The sequence below is a fragment of the Eulemur rufifrons genome, chromosome 8 (assembly GCF_041146395.1).
Source record: "Eulemur rufifrons isolate Redbay chromosome 8, OSU_ERuf_1, whole genome shotgun sequence".
In the NCBI taxonomy this organism is placed as follows: domain Eukaryota; kingdom Metazoa; phylum Chordata; class Mammalia; order Primates; family Lemuridae; genus Eulemur; species Eulemur rufifrons.
This window is the reverse complement of record NC_090990.1, coordinates 117,074,731-117,095,579: the sequence shown is the minus strand read 5'-3', so window position 1 is coordinate 117,095,579 and position 20,849 is coordinate 117,074,731. Positions and strand designations below refer to the sequence as shown.

At 38.4% G+C, this 20,849-nt stretch overlaps 1 protein-coding gene across 11 annotated transcripts in view; it reads left to right on the top strand.

The window, feature by feature from the left end:
* Positions 1–20,849, top strand: part of NTNG1 (netrin G1) — a 320,172-nt gene that overhangs the window by 157,528 nt on the left and 141,795 nt on the right. For all 11 annotated transcript variants that reach the window (XM_069479083.1, XM_069479075.1, XM_069479076.1 and 8 more), the window contains exon 3: positions 9,945–10,585. In XM_069479083.1, the coding sequence (XP_069335184.1) occupies positions 9,945–10,585 (641 nt within the window). The remainder of the gene's footprint in view (positions 1–9,944; positions 10,586–20,849) is intronic.

Sequence of the window (20,849 nt, the reverse complement as noted above, 5' to 3'; positions counted from 1 at the left end):
ATAAAGGAGTGGTCTACTGGACAGTTTATTTTCTCTAGAAACCAAAATAAAAAAAAATCATCTTTATTAAAAATCAACGTTTTTCCTTATTTTAACTTCTCATATTATCTAAAATCCTGCCACTCAAATCTACTTTTAAAGAAATGAGATTCACAGCTGTTTAACAGCTAGTATGCCAGGCAGTGGTAATTAACACCACTGGGCCCAGTAAATGAATGAGTATGGGCTACATGTATGCGTTAACACGGGACACAGTTCTAGGTCTTTGTCCTTTTATCCCTGCTCTTTCTCCCCCATTTTTCTCTTCCATTCTCACTTTCAAATACTCTGTAAGATAATGCCTCGTAAACTTCAAATCTCCAGCCTGGCCCCTCCTCTGAGATCCAGACCCATATTGACCTGAAAATTTAAATGTATAGAGAGGCAGTATAGCGTCGTCTTCAAGAACATCGACTCTGTCGACTCATTCCCCAGACTTCTATCCTGACTTTGAGCTATGTAATTCTGAGCAAGTTATTTAAATGATTTGTACTTCAACTGCCTTATCTGTAAAATAAGACAAATAATGATATCTACCTCATGGTGTTGTTATGAAGATTAAATCTGTTAATATGGGTAAAACATTTAGAACAGTGTCAGACACACCGTAAACTTAACTCTATTCTACATTGCACAAAAATACCAAAGTTAACATTTCCAACCTTGAACCCTTACCACTCCACATCTGGTCTTCCACCCCTCAGTAAAAAGTACCACTAAATACCTACTTGGTCCAGTTAGAAACCTGAAGAGCTGCTCTTTATCACTTCCTGTCGCTCATCTCCACCTCCTATCTAGTCCTGCCATAAATATTAAGCAGATGCATAAAGCTCTATTGATTCTCCTTTAAAATGTACCCTCCGTCCATCCACTTCTGTCCATTTCCACTCTTTCCACCCTGGATCAAGCCATGGTTGTGTCTCTCAACCACTCTAGTGAAGCTCCACTGACTGCTGCTTCTGCTCCAGCCCTGTGATCATTATGCGCATGACAGAAAGAACCCATCCCTGTTCTTTCCATTCCACTTAGAGGAACATCCAGTGTCTTTATCTGGCTTCCAGGCTCATGCATGATCTCCCTGCCCACTTTCCCAGTCTCATCCCCTCTGCTGTCCTCTAGCTTATGACATTCCTGGATCCCTTTGTGTCAGTCCCTGTAAAACCCCACTGTTCTTTCCCAGCTCCGCAGCCTGGCATTCGCTACTCCCTTTGTCTTGAATGATCTCTCTCCCAGCCTTCAGTCCCAAGGTTTATTCTTTCTCACTTTGCAGGTTGCAATTTAAATGTTACCTCCTGAAAAAGTTCTTCCCCTACCACCTAATTAGTTTCTTCACTACTATTTTCTTTCATAGAACTATGTTATTTCCCTTCACAGTTTATCTTCAAATGTGGTTATATAACTGTTTACTTTTAGGGGCTGCTTCTCCAACGAAGCTGTAAGCTTAGTTGAGGTAGGGACTGTGCTGTTTTATTTACCACGCTACACCCAGTATACAGCACAGCGTCTGACATGTACATCCGTTAACTATTTATTCAATGAATGAATGAATGAGTAAACAATAGGAGTATAGATGAAGTGCTCCTTCAGGTTCTAGAAAGCTATCTTGGGAGCTGGAGATAAACAAAAGGGTACATCTTTTTCAGGAAAGCCACCAAAATAAAGATATTGTTAATAAACGAGTGTTTCCCTGATACCCGAGGTTAAAGTACTTGTTTAAAAATACCAGTTTCTGTGCCTATCCTCAGAGCCAGAAAATTAGAATTTCTGAGGCGAGGGCCTAGGAAACAATATTGTAATTATGCCTCAGGTGATTCCGACGCACACCGGATTCTTTTACCAGGAGAATAAATTGTATTTCTACAAAAGCATTAGCGTTCCGGGTGCTGTCTTCTACCTGGAAGTACTAAATGTATGAGTATGGAGAATACCACCTGGATTGCCATGGGGTGGAGTGCAGCAAATATTTTTCAACTAACAATTTAATGCTGGGATGGTTAAACCCACAATTCTCAGTCTTGATAAGACTAGTTTTGGTGCAACTATTTCATGGTGGTTTGAATGAAGTATCACATGCAGGAAGGTGGTGGAATGGAATAAATTATTCCCAAGCCTCTCAGACTCCTCAGTGTGTTTTGATATATGCCTCTAAATCTTCCCCAAACATGAAATGTCTTTGTGGTTTTTTTTTTGTAGAAGTGCTTGCAAATTGTTTTTTGCATTTTACTCCATAAAAGGTCTTTCTCTTTTTAATACAAAATTCCATTTACTTTTGTACTAAGAGATGAAATGGACACTCCAGGAAATTACACTGCAGTGTTGGTGACTTTATTTACCCTTAAGGCCACAGAATACTCTCTTTAGGAACATGAGTACCCCATTTGCGAAACATGTGATTGTTACCTGTATATATCTAATCTCCACACTAAAGTGCAAACATATTCTATCATTTCTGTGTTTTTCACAATGTTTTCAATATAGTGGGGTTGCTAGTAAATACCTAATGAACTTGGAAGAGAGGAATTTGAAAGAAATAAAGAATATGAAAGATTAGGATAGACCCTCCAGAAGCCAATTGCTTTTGGAAGTGCCATTGTAGGAAGTTCTCTTCCTGTCTCTCATGATCAAGGATCACTTCAGCAGAGAATGCTGATGGTCTTCCCATAATCTCTCGAAACCAGTGGACTTCAGCAAGTGGACCTCAAACAGATCTTGGACTTGCACACTTATGTGAGAGAAGAAAGAACCAGTTTTTGAACACCAAGTCACAGTTTTCAGGATTCAAAATGCTCAAACTATCTCTCACGATACCTGATAGTGGCAGGACTCAAAATATTCCCACCTCCCTGATATTTTAACTCCCCTCGTTTCTCTCACCTTGCTTTAACTTAAATGCTGATGGCCCACTTCAGTTTTGTGTAATTAACATTTTAGTATCTGTGTTCTGGTCTTTGTCAAGACCATCTATAAGGCAAAATAACTGTATCAAACATTTGTAAGTGATTTTTTAAAAGAAAATAATTTTTAAAAAGCCATTTCCCTATCATTTACAATAAGATCACCTTAGTACAATACTTTTCTGTAGACATTCACTTTCAGCCCCGTGTGATTCTATTACTGTTTATTTCTTCTCCAGTACATGCAAAGTAATGGTTTAGATTGCTGTATTGGGGTCCATCTTTGTGGCTTGTGGCTTGAGAATATATTTGGCTCCTTCTTAGAAGCTTGGTCTTCCTGACCCCTTCAGCCTACGCCAGTTTGAAAATCCTAACCATAATCCTCTGTGCGGATTTACACAGGTGCCTATTATGGCCCATAAGCTGTGGTATGGCTTCCAGTATTCTCGTTGCAGAAAGGTTAAGCCCTCCTGTCTTTATTCCTGAGTAAAAAAGTCCACAAGGTGTTAGGATTGTCAGGGAGCAGATTGAAGCAAGATACAACTTCAATCAGGCCTTAAGCCTGTGTCTATGCCAGAGAGGAAGCTTTTTGATGAACAAAGAGCTCCATTAGAAAATGGAGCAGTCAGTTTTTAACTCTGGAGTTATAAAAACAAAACTCTTCATCCTCTACTAGTCTTAGGGTGGCCATATTTTTCAAGCTAAAATTTGGGCCTCATACTCTGACAAATACATAGGTGTTTTTGTCACAACAGTTTGAGAATATCTAATGTTGGGAACAGTCCCATAGTATTATATTAAGGCTGTATTAGCACCCCCTTATCTACAGTTTTGTTTCTGAGGTTTCAGTTACCCACGGTCTGAAAATATTAAATGAAAAATTCCAGAAATAAACAGCTCATAAGTTTTAAATTGTGCACCACTCTGAGTAGCGTGATGAAATCTCCCACCGCCTGCCCTGTCCCGCCGGGGATGTGAACCATCCCTTTGTCCACCACATCCACGCTGTCTGTGCTACCTGTCCCTTAGCTACTTAGTCCGTTGGTCACACAGTAGCCATCTCAGTTACCAGATATACTGTCATAGGTATTACAGAGTTGTGCTCGAGTAACCCTTATTTTATTTAATAATGGCCCCAGAGTGCAAGAGCAGTGAATCTGGCAATTCAGATATGCCGAAGAGAAGCCTTAAAGTGCTCCCTTTAAGTGAAAAGGTGAAAGTTCTGAACTTAATAAGGGAAGAAAAAAAAATCCCATGGTGAAGTTGCTAAGGTCTATGATAAGCATGAATCTTCTATCCATGAAATTGTGAAGAAGGAAAAAGAAATTTGTGCTGATTTTGCTATCACACCTCAAACTGCAAAAGTTATGGCCACAGTGTGTGATAAGTGGAGTTAAGATGGAAAAGGCATTCAATTTGTGGGTGGACGACATGAACAGAAACATGTTCCAGTTGACAGCAATCATGTTTGGTACTATCCTCACTTTCAGGCATCCACTGGGGGCTTGAAATATAAACCAACGGAAGACAACTGTATATTGTTACCGTATGTATACCCCACATAGGTACCCAACATACCAATTAACAAAGCAGCTTACAAAATGAGATTGCACCGCCATTTGTAGAGATCACTGCCCTTTATGTCCTGAGGGCCAGGGCAATCAGAAACGTTATGCCTGGTGGATCTTTCCTGTCTGAAGACAGTCTATCTCTTTAAGTGTGGGTATGTCAGTATTGGTGGTATTGATATTTCTTTCAGACTTATGAGTCTAAAAGAGAGGTCCACTATATTGTATTATGCTTATCTCTGCTTCTGACTTGTCTCTGCTTTCCCTCAATGCCAGTAACAAAGCTATCAGACCTGAAGGGAGTATCCCAGCATGACCTATGAACAGCAGCTCCTGACTCAGAGCAGTCTGAGTGTCTTCAGAAAAGTCATAAAAGAGGGGCCTTCCCATAGTCTAGCCAAGCAAGAATCTAGGAGCAGAAAAGCTGGAGGCAAGGAGTGGCCAGGAAGAAGGGACTAGGAGTGAGAGTCCCTCCACCAAAAATTGTACTTCTGATACAAAGGAGTCAATCGCCAGCTTCCCAGAAACTGCTGTGCTTGGCTGACTCTCAGGGAGTTGGGGTGAAGGAGGAGAGGAAGCCATCTCTCTGCTCAAGACTCTGCCCCAGCCTAGTGGTTAAGGCGCGATGCTCACCATTCATATCTCGGAGAAATGAACTGCAGGTTCTGCAACCGATTTCTGCACCCTTTTAAAGCCCTTGAATTGGCAAAGCCCAAATGGTTTTTATTTCAGAGTCACAGTAATAGCAGGTTGGGAGTGCCATCCCAGAATGCTGCTTCTGGCCTTTGTGTCATTTTTGACTGTCACTTATCATTAAAACAAGCAAGGATGAGCCAGATGCAAATGGGAATTAAGCAGCTCTGTCTCATTGTTTTTCAGGATCTGAGTGTTAACCCAAATGCATCTCTCAACCACTTATGAGTACGTGCCTGCATGGCATGTAAATTACGGTTCGGTATCAATTCTCCCATGAGAATTCCCTTCATTTCCAACTCTCATCCCCAAGAGTTTGCCAATAGGTAAAGCTTGGAAGGGCAAAGTCAACATAACAACCACAAGTGTTACATTAATACTGCTTATACCGGATATGTATTTTTTTTTAACTCTGAAGGGCTTAGCAGAACTTTGTGAAAGGATGTTCTTTTAAAAGTGTCATTTGCCAGAGGTAAGACATCTTCCACCAATAGAAACAGTAAAAGCTTATCTCAAATTTTATTTATCCCTCTAAATTCTGAAAGCATGCTAAATAAAAATAACAACATTTCATTTTGGCTACAAACTGCTAATTAATAACTAATTTCAATTCTCCCAGAACTAAAATATTAACATTTTTAAATGAAATTAAACATCACAATCTTCTTCTAATTGTTATAAAAATATTTAGCAGCAAATATCTGTTTAATTATTTAAGCATTTGTTAATGGTGTAAATGTTATCAGTATAGTCATAAATATTTTCTCCTTTGTCCATAGACAATCAGCTGAGGATCTTTTACTTGTAGGACTTCAATTAAGATCTATTTAAGGCTGCCTGCTGGCCACAAAGTAATTACTTATGCTTGCTGATGCCTGAATCTGTTAGATATAGCGGCAAGAAGTGTTCTTTGATTTTATAAGTAGGGAAAAGTTGCTTTTTCTTATATGAATTTCATTGTTAATGTTATTAAAGAGGATTAGGGTGGAGTTGAAGCAGTTGAAAATTTAATTAATCTAATCCCTTTAACAGGAATTGTTTTCATATTGATAATTCTCTGTAACAACAGTATTACAGATCACACCCATGTGAAATATTTACACTAAATATTTTAGCATGTAATCTCTCCTCCAGCTTTCTCTTTGGGGAATGGTAAGATTTTCAGCTTCTGCAGCTTTCTTCTTTTATTTTTTTTCCTCTCAACTAAAGTGCAGAGACTAGAGAGAAATCTTTTTTTTTCTTCCTCTGCTAATTTTTTCTCAATGCCATCGTATCTCAGTAAGTTATGTTAGTAGCCATCAAATCCTTAATCTCCTAAAAGATCATGAGTTCTATGAAATAAGGAGAACAATCCAAATGATTTGGGAGGGGTATCTACAGTCATCTGGTGTAGATTCTCATTTGAAGTGATTTGTTTATCCATTGATTTCAATAAATTGTTATGTTGCTGAAAACATCACTAAGAGTAGCGTCAAATGAAGGATGAAACTGTCATTCTGGTCAACCTCCTCTGATCATCTCCAGTGTAAAATGGGAATTGTTCTTAATCTGCTCAAATGTCATGTTATCAGGGAGATTTTCTCTGACCTCTCAATATGAAACTAGATCACTATTCCTCAGTACCGTCCCCTCCTTTAATTGGCTTCATTGTTCTCCATGGCAGTTATCATCACGTAACTTGAGAAAACAGTGTGTGTTTGTTTAGTGCATCTCCGCCAACTACGATGCCAAAAGCAAGAACTTGGATTTGTTTGCTGATGTATCATGAGAGCCAAGCCCAGTGCCTTAAATATAGTAACACAGTAGATAACCAATAAATAATTATCGAATGTATGAAACTTTCCTGTCTTTTCTAAAGAACCAGATCTGTGCAAAGCAATGAAGAACTTGCTGTAAAGTAGACACTTACCCTGAGCTGGCTGACCTGCCGAGCCTCAGGCGAAGGGTCCCCCTGCAGAACAAAAGCACAGACCATGTGCCTTCTGTGGCTATGACTTCATTAAAGGACTAAAACTGGGTTGAGCAGTACTGTGCAGTCTCCACATGTTTATAACTTTAAGAGTAATACAAAGCAGAGAATCTCAAAGAGTGCAGTCTAAGGCACTAACCAAAAAGGGATTCCATTGTCAAACAGGTTTATGAAAGTAGGTATTAATGGAGCTAAACAAGGTTCTTAATTTCAAGGCATCTCAGATTATGGTAGTGCTCATTAGGGCTCTCCAAGACAAGATTAGGCTGTGTTTCCCAAGCACGTTTGATCTTAGACATTTCTTTTCTACTAGTCAATCCTGTTTCTAGGACAGGGTTGCAACATAGGGAACTCGGTTGTCTTGGGTGTACAATAGGCCAGGGCAGCATGGGAGGATGGTCCTGGCTCTGCCTCTTACTCACTTTGTTCTGTGACCTTGGGCAAGTTACTTAACACTTCTCTATGCCTCCATTTCCTCTTCTATAAGGTTGGGGAGGGGTGCGGGGGGCGGAGAGGGGTTACCCGGGATAATATATGTAAAGTGTCTCACACACAGTGCTAGCTAAATGGTGGTTATTGCCAACCCCCTTTATTGAATGTAGACATGAGTGCCTTTTAGATAGATTTCATCAGGGATGTTTTCTAAGATAGGCTTGTTAGTATTGACTCATTCCCAGAATCAGCCTGATGTGCCTCCTCTTGTGGTCCCAGCTCTCCATCCCCATCTGAGAAGCTCCGTGTACTGACACTGAAAGCGAACAAATGCTATCTTTCAACGTGACCTAAAACAAACATCTGATAACTCATTTTGATGTATCCCGCAGAGCTGATTCCCTTTGTTTCCACACCCCTGACCTCAGATGAAGACGCTTCGGGAGGAAGGTGGTAGCGTCCAAGTTAATGATTGTGTAGATGGCTACATGCTGACACATTTTGAAGTGACCATATTTTTTCAGTTTATTTCAAAAGCAGGTGTGACCCCTTCCAGTAAAATGTGCATTTACATATATTTAGAATTTATAAATCCTGACAGATTCCACAATATTTATAGCCCTCCATAAAAAGCTTTTGCCAGTTTGCAGAGCTTTGCATTTGGCTCTCTGGTAAGCTTAAGAGAGTTTAAATAATAATAAATTTGGTGATTTATTCCACCTGGAACAGAAACTTATCCCCCCCCCCCTTGGCTCATTTTGAAGGGGATACTATAAATAGTGCCACAGATGCTGGGATCAGGAATAGGGAATTGAAATTTGAGAGAGAAATACAGAAACATTTCCATTATCACTGATTCCTTGAGTGTATTTTTAAAACAGTTCTGTTCCTCAAATAATGTACCTTCTTTCCTTTCTCCTGCCCCATCTCAATTATGCTTGAGTCCCCCAAACCTGTTGCCAGCTTTAGGATTCAGTTGCATTAATGGGAAAGAGAGAGTGAGTATTAGCTGACTAGGTAGGAGAAAGTTGCCTCTAGGGAGGCCAAAGCAATTCTCCAATCAATGCTCATCTTATATTTCATAGTAGTCAGCTGCTAACTAAGTGTCGCTATCTAAGGCGTAAATGCATGATTTGAGACCTAGCTTATGCATCCTACAGGTATGATGAAAAGCTTACAGTTCATGAAAAAGAAAAAGAAATCTAATTGTAATTACAAGGGAAAGCCTAAGGACAATGTCAGAAAGTTTATTCTTTCAGCAATGCATGCACATAATTACCAAGTACAAGATAAGAGAGAAATACCTGGATAGTTGACTCCAAATGATATTATTTGTTTTCTTAAAAACAAAACAAACAAAAATCTGGGAGCCTGTCATTTGCCATAGAATCTCCTGATGAAAGCTGAGAGCAGCCATTTAGTGTAGCATAAGCAGTGTTGTAACTTGTGATGTAACTAGATTTATTTCCAGCCTCTCGTTTGAATGGGCTATGAAGGAAATAGCCTTTGTTAGAGGGAGAATAATAATAACATTTGCAAGAGCTGCCAATGGGCTAGCCCAGAGCAACAAATGCATCAAGTGGCTGTGGTTTGCTATGCAACACCTTTCTAATTGAGTGGTGGGTTTTCTTGTCCTGATAACTTGGAGCACACCCCCAAGATTTTTCTGAGCAATCCTCTTATCTCTAGCTAATAGGATGGCAGATGTTTAGACCAAGCCCCAGAGCCTACAGGGTACCACATTTTAATGATTTGTGGTGAACAAAGTAAATGTTTTAAAACCAGACTTTATGAAGCAGAGACCCAGTTAAGTATGATGGATTTGAAGCGAAGCCAAAAGAAGCTGAACGTTGTATGGGGGTATTGTCTCCCAGACAGGACACAAGTATGTTCATGACTAAATCTAAAGCTTTGCTTGAAAAAAATGACTTTTTAAAGAACCGTGCTCTTAAGGAATGTCCTTGAGGCAGGGAGGAATTTCCTTTGCCTTTCTATAGCATCTTTCTAAAAGGAAGAGGAGGTATTGAGCTGTTAGACAGTTGCTCAGTGTCTTTGTGCTTCTGTGACCACATTATGGGTCTAACACATATGGGATAAATAAACTGTTTTCATTTCTTAGAGCACATGGAAGGAAACAAGACAAGAAAATTACCATATTGCTTTTTTTTTTTCTTTTCTGAGCTATTAAAGAGGAGAATCTAGTTAGGGCAAATAAAAATGATTACTGAAAACAGAGTTTTGGGTTTTTTTTTTTTCCTTTCCTAGCCTCTTACTGAGCAACAATATGGCAAGACTTGACTTGTGTCAACCCCGTGTTTTGATGCACCTTCTTTTGTTCTTCTTCCATAGGGCAACCCCTACATGTGCAATAATGAGTGTGATGCAAGTACCCCCGAGCTGGCACACCCCCCTGAGCTGATGTTTGATTTTGAAGGAAGACATCCCTCCACGTTTTGGCAGTCTGCCACTTGGAAGGAGTATCCCAAGCCTCTCCAGGTTAACATCACTCTGTCTTGGAGCAAAACCATTGAGCTCACAGACAACATAGTTATTACTTTTGAATCGGGGCGTCCAGACCAAATGATCCTGGAGAAGTCTCTCGATTATGGACGAACATGGCAGCCCTATCAGTACTATGCCACAGACTGCTTAGATGCTTTTCACATGGATCCTAAATCCGTGAAGGATTTATCACAGCATACGGTCTTAGAAATAATTTGCACAGAAGAGTATTCCACAGGTTATACAACAAATAGCAAAATAATCCACTTTGAAATCAAAGACAGGTTCGCGTTTTTTGCTGGACCTCGGCTACGCAATATGGCTTCCCTCTACGGACAGCTGGATACAACCAAGAAACTCAGAGATTTCTTTACAGTCACAGACCTGAGGATAAGGCTGTTAAGACCAGCCGTTGGGGAAATATTTGTAGATGAGCTACACTTGGCACGCTACTTTTACGCGATCTCAGACATAAAGGTGCGAGGAAGGTAAGAGAACATCTGTCTGCCTTGAATGGGAATGGGTTTGTCCAAAAAATAAGATGCCATTGTGCTGGTCTCACAGCTGTAATGTGACATTTGTCAATTTGTATTGCAACATTTTTTCAGGAAAACCAGTGTCGAAGTAGGTTGTGAAGGCATTTGAGACCCTTTGTATTCAGTGGTACACTGAAATCCCCAAATTTGCTGTCACTGAACCTGGCATGATTCTTCAGAATTTAAATAAAAGCAAAAACAAACAAACAAACAAAAAAAAAATATAGAAGTCCCTAGGTCAGGACGTCCTTTAAATTTTTAAGACAATGAAGCCAGGGGAAGCAAAACCAGTTCCTCTGTAAGGGACTGAAAAACAAGAAATACATCTTTATATCTTAACATTGTTTTCAAAGGCAAGAGAAGGTTTAGACATGGTACAGCGATCTATTTATGTTTTGTTATATTGCACAAAAAAATCCCCAAAATGAAAGTTATATTTCTATAAATTTATTAGCTCAGAACTAAAAGCATTTAGAAAACAGAATGGTTTTGTTAAATGGGAGAAAGCTCTACTTTTCAAGTGTTTGGATGTTATTATATTAAAAAGATAGACTGGCATTTAAAATATGGACCTGAGTCAGGCAGACTCCCTTCATTTTACAGCCAGGGATATCTTTGGTTTTGATAATATATTAATATCAGAGACAGAATCAAGCAAATTTCCAAAAATTTTGAAGAAATTTAAATGAAAAATTTGAATATTGAAAAACCAGGACCACCAAGGTGGAGATTTACAACCAGCTTTTTAAGTGTGGTATGTTATCAAAGTAGCCAGCTGATGGGAGTGGAAGCATGAGATAATGAGTGGGCAGAGCTAAAGGTAAGAGTATCCAGCAAATGGTATAAAAGGGAAAGACAAGCAAAGCAATAACATGCCAGCAAAAAGGCCAAGACAGCTTTAAACCAAAATATATGAGGATAAGAATATAAATCATATATATCATTTAGGTTTAATTAAGTCATTATAAAATATAAACAGAGAGGGTAGGATTTATTGAATTTACTTGCTTCCAGCATCGCTTAGGCAGCCAGTCTTCAGAAACTGGGGAATTGTCGAGACTCTCTGGTCTGTCAGAGAGTTTCCTCACCTACGTGTGCCAAAAGAAGGAAGAAGTCACTGCTATTAAGGTAAGGGCCGTAGAGGGAGCACAGAGCAGAATGGTAGGCTTGACCTTATTGTGGTGCCAAAAGTTTCCGAATCTTAGCTGTGGGAAAGTAGCGGTCATCTACTCTCAGCTTTGTTCTGGCTTCATGTTCCTTGTGAAAATATTAAGAATCTTTATCTATGGAGCCTCTCTTAAAAACTTTTAAACCAAGGTCCTCGCGATATATTGTGACAATAGCTTTAAAGCAAAGTAATATTTTTGAGAGAAATCTGCATTGATTCAATATTGAATTTTGTGAGTTGCAGGGTATAAAAGACAGTTCATGTAGTATTATATTAGCAGAGTAACATGACAGGGCAATATGGAGCTGTTGCCTTGACCATGAGTTTGCTATTTATCATAAAATGCAGCCATTATCCTCATGAACATTTTAGGAAAAGATTATCAGTTTTTAGTATCTTCTCTTGGAGACATATGATATATGAAAACAATTGATGTTGATATTATTAACAACAGCTTAATGCAATGAAGTAACAAGTGTTCATCTACAAGAATAAAATCAAAAATAATAAACTGAGATATGAACTTTAATCCTGGCATAATCTACATTGTTTAGGTGGATTCATCTGGGTCAGTTTCCTTACAGTTCAAGAAATTCTTACTCTGAGCCCAAATTCCTATAGCCCAACTTCCCCAAATATTGTCATTTGACACTTGGAAGGAAAGCAATCTTCTGAAGCTTTTGGGTTGGGAAATAACCTTTGTTGATGCTTATTTTTGTTATTAGGTATTCATTTTTGTTTTCTCTAATTATTTAAAAGAAAACGTAAAATACATTTTAAAGCTAAAGGCATTTCTGTGCATTCTCCACTGGGGTCAGATGCACCATCTCCCAAAGGTGGGATGTTAGAAATGTAGATTCCTCCAGATTTACCACTTTTCTTTTATCTCTCAACTTCGTCGCATCCTCCAACTGCATTTCAGTGGTTCCGAGGAGTTGGGAGGAGCCCTCCTCCCTTCTCTGGACTCAGCTCTACTGCCTCTTCCTGTTCACCAGCCGACTGTAAGCTGGTGAGAAGCAGCTGGGCAAAAGAGAAAGGTCCAGTAGAGGTGAGCCCCTTCCATAAGGTCCCCCTCTGTCCCCTCCGACTCTGTCCAAATCGTCAGGGCAGAACTGACGCTGGCATGTACTGCACTAGGCACCAGATGGCTGGAGTATTTTTAGTCTTAGGGGAGGGACCAAAGAAGCAAGGCCTGATGGCTCAGGCGTGTCTCCAGCTTTTAAGTTATATAAGGAAGATCTGCTAATGATGGAGCCACTAAAGGGAAATGTTGAGCTGTTGCCTGGTTCATGGGGCCTTTAGGTATGGAAGCTGAAATAACTATTTTACCCTTGAAAATTTCAGTAAGATTAATGGTCTAGGGTGTCTTTCTGTTATGCAACAAATCATCTATAGAAGGATTAAATATTAATTGATGATCTCTCAAAGGAAGTTCTAAAGGTTCCTTTTCAAGACTATCATAAATGTATACTTTCCAAAATATAAGTGAAGTATTTGTTTCCCGCATGCCCCCACCATCCTATGAAGTGATTACAACATTGAACATGCCTTTACATGTCTATATCTGATCATGATAGTGATAATTTTCTACTTGTCACTTCCACCCGCACCTACACCTATAATGTGGGAAATTGACATGAATTATTTGAGGAAAATAGAATGGAGATCAAATGTGTCAAATATCCCTAAAATAGTGGACAGAGAATACAGAATTTTTAACCAAGAAATACTACACAATGAATCAAAAATAGATGGATATCTTTGCTTGAATTAACTGATTGTGAATTCCAATTCTCCATTTCTTTGTGCATGTGTATGTTTTAAACTGGCTAGTGTTGTTTGGTGTAAAAATAATGTTTTGGTTATCATTAGACCAATGTATTTATTTTTTTGGCAAGTGATACATCTGATACCTATTTTACTAGTGACAAAAACTGCATCTCTTCATAGAAAATTTATTCCTCTTTTCCTACATACTTATTTTGCTTCCCTCTCATTGTGTAGTTTATTAAGATAATGAAGGAAAAAAAGAAACATGGCTGTTGGCAATCTCAGCGATTCCGTAGTACTTACATTGTTCAATAAACCTAATAATCTTCATGGACTAATTCTGACTTATGGATGTCCTGCTTCAGTAAATCAGGGTGATTTTCTCTAGTGAATAATAGACGAGTGCAGTGTGCCAGTACCTTAATTAAAGAGCAGCTCTCTTAGTCTTGATCTCATTTTAATTTACAGGGTAATACTACAATAATATCACTAATGGAAAGTACATTAAAGGGCATCAAGTAGCATTAACTGTATTAAATTATGGTACTTGTGTTAATTAACTGCTGAAGCAAGATGGTTCTAATGGCCAAAAAGGTCGTCTAATGCATAAATAAAACCTACCCAGATGAGAGGTGAGAGGAGAAATGAAGAGTAGGTATTTTTTTCGGAACATCTTTTTATACAGTTAGGGGGTTAAATTCAAAAGCTGTTAAATATAGATAATGTCCAAAATGTTTTCCTAGTTACATAATGGAAACTTTTGATTTTTTAAAGTATTTTGTTTCCAGAATTAAATTAATTGAAGATTTGAATATTATATCTATCAGATATATAGATTTTATAGAATATAAACGCAACATTATTTGTGGTTTGAGGTAAACAATTTCAAGTCGTGTGATGTATTATAATAATTTTAAAATGTGTGAGACAAATGAACATTTTGGGTAATTTGCTCATTTATTTTTAAGATATGCTATTATCAACATGTCAAGTTACTGGTTTTGGACATAAGATCATGGAAATTCTATTTTAACAATAAGAACTTTAGGACAGTGGCCTGGAAAACTCTAATCGACATCTCCATTACTTGCCTTTTTACAAAATATTTCTAAAGGTAATTAGCAGTAATTTTTTTCTCAATGGTGTTTATACATTTCTTATCCCTTGCGGTGCCTACTCAGGCTCCTTCACAGGTAATTGGCTGTCATAGTAGTAAATAGTAATTTTTGCCTTTTCTACCTCCATTGCTTACCTTGAAGAAAGGAGCCTGGGGAGCCTGAGCACAGAGGCTCCACTTTGGTAAATTTTTGGTGTGATCTTCTCTTTACTGCTGCCCCTGCTGGGAGCCACACTCTCCCTGCCTAATCCCAGGAGCTGGAGAGGGCCCGGGACAGAGCCACTTTGACCGGGTGCCAGGGGGGAAGCAGCCCCTACACCTCCCTCTCAGGAGTCAAACTTATATTTGCAAACCCTTCCTGCTTGAATGTCACCGCCTTGGTATTTGTTGTAATTAGGACAAGGTAAAGTTGACATTCACTTTATTGAAACAAAGCTTCCAAACATTTAGTGCAAAAATATGTGATATCAGGTAAGTAGGAATACTTGGGGAAATTTAAAAGCATAAAAGCAGTAGAGCATTTTTCAAATTTTTCGAAAAATTATGTAACACAGAAGTGATTTTCTAATTACAAAAGCTTATCAGTTACCCTGAAGGTTCTCCAAGTCTTTTTCCTAACCACAATTCAAATTATCTACCAAAATATTTACTTTTCAGCTCTCCCGTAAGAAGCATTGCACAAGATGCTTTTCAAGCCTTGCGCCTGGCCCTTATCCAGTCTTTCCCAATTTGTCCCAATTGTTGAAGCTGGGATTTACTACTACTTAACAGATTCTGGTTTTATAACACCTTCCCTCTTTTTGTCACCAATAAATACTTATCTTCCATCCTGGGACAGATGCTGGGTTAGAGAGTAGACAGATGGAGATGCACAAGGTATGGTCTCTGCTCTCAAGGAGCTAATATCCAGAAGAGGCACAGACTTACAACCGAAAAAAAAAAGCTAACAACATGGGGTACGTGCTCTTACCAGTGAATGTTTAAAGTGCTATGATAGCAAGGAAGAAACTACTAATTTCATCTGGAAAGGCCAGTGAAAGCTTTGATGAGGATGTGACATATGTATGATGTCATGAAACACGCGCTTTAGTGCGCTGAGCAGACAATGCAGAATGGATGTTCTAGACAAATTGCTCTTCCATCTTCTGCCGGTGGACTTGCAGCATCTCCAAGCACTGACGGATGCTTATATCTTCGCTCACTGAGTCCCTTGTGTCATGAGAAATCTAAAATTATATGGATTCTCACATATCCATTGAGTGAAACATTTTAAGGCGATGGTGGTCGAGGCTATTCCAGTGTAGCTGTGCCGACAAGCGAGCTATAACATCGCTCATTTGTGGAGCGGCTATAACTCTAAGCACAGATGCTCAAGTGGAGAGTCCAGAAATGCTCTTCAAATTCCACAGAAGCCATCATATGACGATGATCTGAGATTTGCTATTAGTCAATAGGACTCAGGACCAATCAGATTTTGAGGAGGGGTTCAGAGAAAGACTTCTTACTTAATTGGATGCTGGGGCCAAAACTAACATAGGGGTTAAATACTGAAACAGGGTTTTAGTTAATTAGTGATTTAGTAAGTTATTTTTGTTGTGCCATTGCAAGTAGTAGGAATGCAAGTGGAGAGTCCAGTTGAGGATTTGGAAAGACTGCTCTGGTGTGGCAGAAAGAGGTTTGAGCTAGAAATATAGGTTTGAACATTATCACCTTACATGTGATGGTTAAAGTTTTGAGGATAGATGACATCAATAAAATAGTTTTTTTTCCCTTATAGTTATAAATGACTATGGTCATTTATAGAACATTTGCAGAACCCTGTGGAATATTGTCACTTAAAAGGTAATTTCTGAAGGAAATTGAGAAATAATCTGAGAAATAGGAGAAACAGAAGAAAGGGGAATGGGTTAAGGTAATTCTAATAGTTTAAATAGTCTCTGTTTATATTGAAGTGATAATCCTTTCCACTGTATAGCTTTCAGCTTCCAAAATTCTTGTCAGGTACCTCATTTCCTTTATTCCTTACATGAGACTTGTGAGGCAAGTGTTGGTTAACCCCATTTTGCAAATGAGAATACTGAGGACCAGAGAACTTCCATGACTTTTTTCCTAATTTCACACACATAACAAAGTGACAAATCATGTTTCTGGCTACAAACCCTCTGCTTTCTCCAAACATTATGCTCTTGCAGCCACACCAGCCTGCAGTGAGCTCAGTACATATAGGAGACCCCAAAAATTCCCAAAGGAGCCATCTTTAAACAGCAACAACAAATAAATCTTACAGCTCTGCTCTTCTTGAAATGTTCACACTCTCCATGACTTTTACCTCAGTATTTTATTACACCAGGTTGCTGTGTGTTTATCTGAACTCTAACTTCCCACTTCATTTTCATCAACTTTAAAATGTATGATTGGGCTAATTTGTGACATTGTGTTAGATCTAGGTATTTTACTGCTAAAATCAAATTATGGTGAGAGTTTCTTAGTTTTTGAGGGGAGAAAAAAATAAACAAATGTACTAAATTTTCTCAGTATTAATTTTTCTCTTACATTTCCTGATAAACTTTTAATATCTACAACTGCTTTCAACTAATGCATCACCAGAAACTGAAATAAATCACAGATGTTAATGGATAAACTTGGAAATGACCAATTACCTTAGCTTATTTTAAGAAAGCTCATTCTTCTTTTTATTTTTATTTCAGAGTATTATGGGGGTACAAATATTTTGGTTACATGAATTGCTTTTGTGCCATTTGAGTCAAGGTTGTCAGTGTGCCCATCACTAAGGCAGCATGCATTGTACCCATTAGGTGAACCCCTCCCCTCCTCCCACCTCCCACCTATTTGTTTTCTGCTGAGTTTTACTACCATATGTGCACATGAGTGTTGATCGATTAGTTCGGATTTAATAGTGAGTACACGTGGTGTTTGTTTTCCCATTCTTGTGATACTTCACTTAGAAGAATGGTCTCAACCGCAAAGATGTGGAAACAACCCAAATGTCCATGAATACATGAGTGGATTAATCAAATGCATATGTATACTTTGGAGTACTCCTCAGCTATAAAAAAAAAAATGGTTAATACCCTTTGTAGCAACCTGGATGGAACTGGAGAAAGCTCATTCTTCAAGTGAGGGAAATCTGTTATGCCTTTTAATTTCCATGTATTGGTCCACATTCTCTCTTCTGGAACTATGGTAAACAAGTGCACCGTCTCTTTCATTTAATAAAATTTCATGAATTTGCAGTCAATGATCCTATCCCCCAGGTCTTTTTTTCCAAGCTAAATGGGTATTAAACCATTCCACCATGTAAAATTTAATTTACTCTTCTTTTAAAGAGAGAATGAAGTTCAGTAAATAAGAGTATTCCAATGAAAAGCTCAGTGATCATAATTAAAAATAAAAAACAACATAGAACATTGCTACTTAACTCCAGTGGAAACACTTAGAATAAAGATTTATGGTATGCACCCATTTTAAGTAGACAACTGAGGGCCATTCTGATTTGGAGCATATTTTTTAAATCCTTGAGAATTTCTTGAATTATTAAAAGAATATATGCATAAGCAGCTCATTTTCCTCTGAGGTTTGTACCGTTATAAGGAGAGAATGTATCTAATAATTCCTCCTTTTAAATTGTGAAAGTCATTAGCATGCAGGAAAACAACCCAGTTTAAGAGCTTGTCTCTTTATCCTTAATTCCCCAGTGCCATAAATTTTTTAAGTTAGTGGTCATTAAAGAAACAATGTCTCCTTTTTAAGAAGCATAGGGATATTCAGACAAAATACGACATAACAAAAAAGTGAAATAATTTCCTCTCTCACTTAGCACAGCATTTGTATGGGAAGCTATGGTCAGTTACATCTGCACACCCAAACACTGAGAGCCAGGAATACACTACCATCTGGAACCATGGTTTTTATCCTAATTCAGTGGTTGGCATCTTTGGAAGGTCTTGCTGGGTTTTTTTGTCTGTAGGATCAGAGGTGTTTCCTGACACATTAGGAGGTGATGGCCATTGGTTGAGATTTAGCGTAAGAATTTTTAGGGGTCTATGTGGTCAAAGGTTCAGTAAAGAGCCTATTTCCATTCATTCTCCAAATACAAGAACAAATGTGCTAATGCCATGGGTTTTATCATAGTAATTTGATAATGTTGCTTGATATATTGGTTCCATTGTAATATAGGTCTCTATTTCAATTTAGTAAGTCACTTTTAGAGCTAAGTATATTAGTTTAACCAGAGGTGACTGCACTGCATATAATACATGGTTGCTCTTTCTGCCTCTTTTTTATAGGTAGGAAAACTGCATCTAAACAAGGTTAATCGATCAATGGGAAAGGGGGAAAGAAAAATTTAAAAATTACGTAGGCATGTAAGTTTGCTTCTGAACTTCCATTTAAAAAACGTTGAATGCATAGACAGGTTTTATTTTTTTTATTTATTTTTTTTTTTTGTTGTTGAGACAGAGTCTCACTTTGTTGCCCAGGCTAGAGTGAGTGCCGTGGCGTCAGCTTAGCTCACAGCAACCTCAGACTCCTCGGCTTAAGCGATCCTACTGCCTCAGCCTCCCGAGTAGCTGGGACTACAGGCATGCGCCACTATGCCCGGCTAATTTTTTCTATATAGATTTTTTTTAGTTGTCCATATAATGTCTTTCTATTTTTTTAGTAGAGACGGGGTCTCGCTCAGGCTGGTCTCGAACTCCTGACCTTGAGCAATCCACCCGCCTCGGCCTCCCAGAGTGCTAGGATTACAGGCGTGAGCCACCGCGCCCGGCCGACAGGTTTTAAATATGTGATGTAGGAGCCTCACAAGCTCCACGGGTCCAAAGATCCCAATCCAGAGTATGACGTGATGAGGATCACTACTGTGCCAGTTCTTTCTTGCGTTGTGACTGGTGCCTAAGACAACTGACACTGTTCTGGAAATATAAGGAGAGGATAGACAACAAGTTATTAGGATTTCAAAATCATTATCCATCTTATTTTAGAAGGAAACCTTGGCTAGAAGTCAAGAGAATGGGTTTTAGCCATGGATATGCTGAAAACTCTTTGTGAGCTCAGAGCAAGTTGCAGCTACCATAAGCAGAATCTCCTCATCTACAAAAATGAGAGTACCCACTGGGCATGGTGGTATGTGCCGTGCCTATGGTCCCAGCTACTTGGGGATTGAGGAGGGAGGACTGCTTGAGCCCAGGAGTCTGAGACCAGCCTCGGCAACATAGCAAGAGCCCATCCCTGAAAAAAAATTTTTTTAAACGAAAGTATTATACTAGCTTAGTGTTTCTCAGAATTGCTCTTCAAATAAAGGCTATAATGGTCAAAGGCCTTTGGGAAATGTTGTTCACAAGATTTTCTTCTAGGAGAATCACAGTGTCTATTAGTATATTAAAGACTCTGAGGTATCCTACGGTAAAGAAACATTTCCATTTTATTTACGCTAGAGCCTCCCAAACTCACTAGGCCAAAAAATTTCTATTAATACCCCAAAGAATTAGTATTCATAGAACTCATATAAGAGTAACAATGTTCCTTCAAGGTCCAACATCACTGGTCTCTTCGTATGATATAAGGAAATAAATGAAAACATCATGTGTGTGTGCGCACGCGTGTGTGTTTAAACTATTTACAGTGCTAAGAACAGATTGATTTTTCACAGCAAGGTTTAATTTTAGTTATCATCCTTCCTATATTGTTGCTACATTGGGTGAAAAAATGAGACTATCTTAGAGAAAGACTAACCTTGTGAAGAATATCTTTCTCTTTTTTTAAAACTGTTGCTCTTATTTTTTGAACCTTAGGGAATGCTGTGTATCTTTCTTTAAGAATTATAGGAAATTAAGTACTGCATTGGGTAGATGGGGATTTTGTTTTGTTTTGTTTTTAAGCTAGAGCAATTGAGATGGAAGAGTCAGCAAAGATGTGAAAAATGAAATGCCAAGTGGTACAATCTGGTGCATTTTAGAGATAAATAGAGATGCTAAAGGATATCTATGCCTCTCGTATATAAGCTACGCAAACTCTAATTACAGCAATAAACTAAAATCGTGTTTAAGGGAAAATAAGATTAACCAATATTTAATATGTTCTTTTTTTTTAATTTGCTTTGGAGGATATTTTTGAAACTATAAGCTAATTTTAGTTAAATG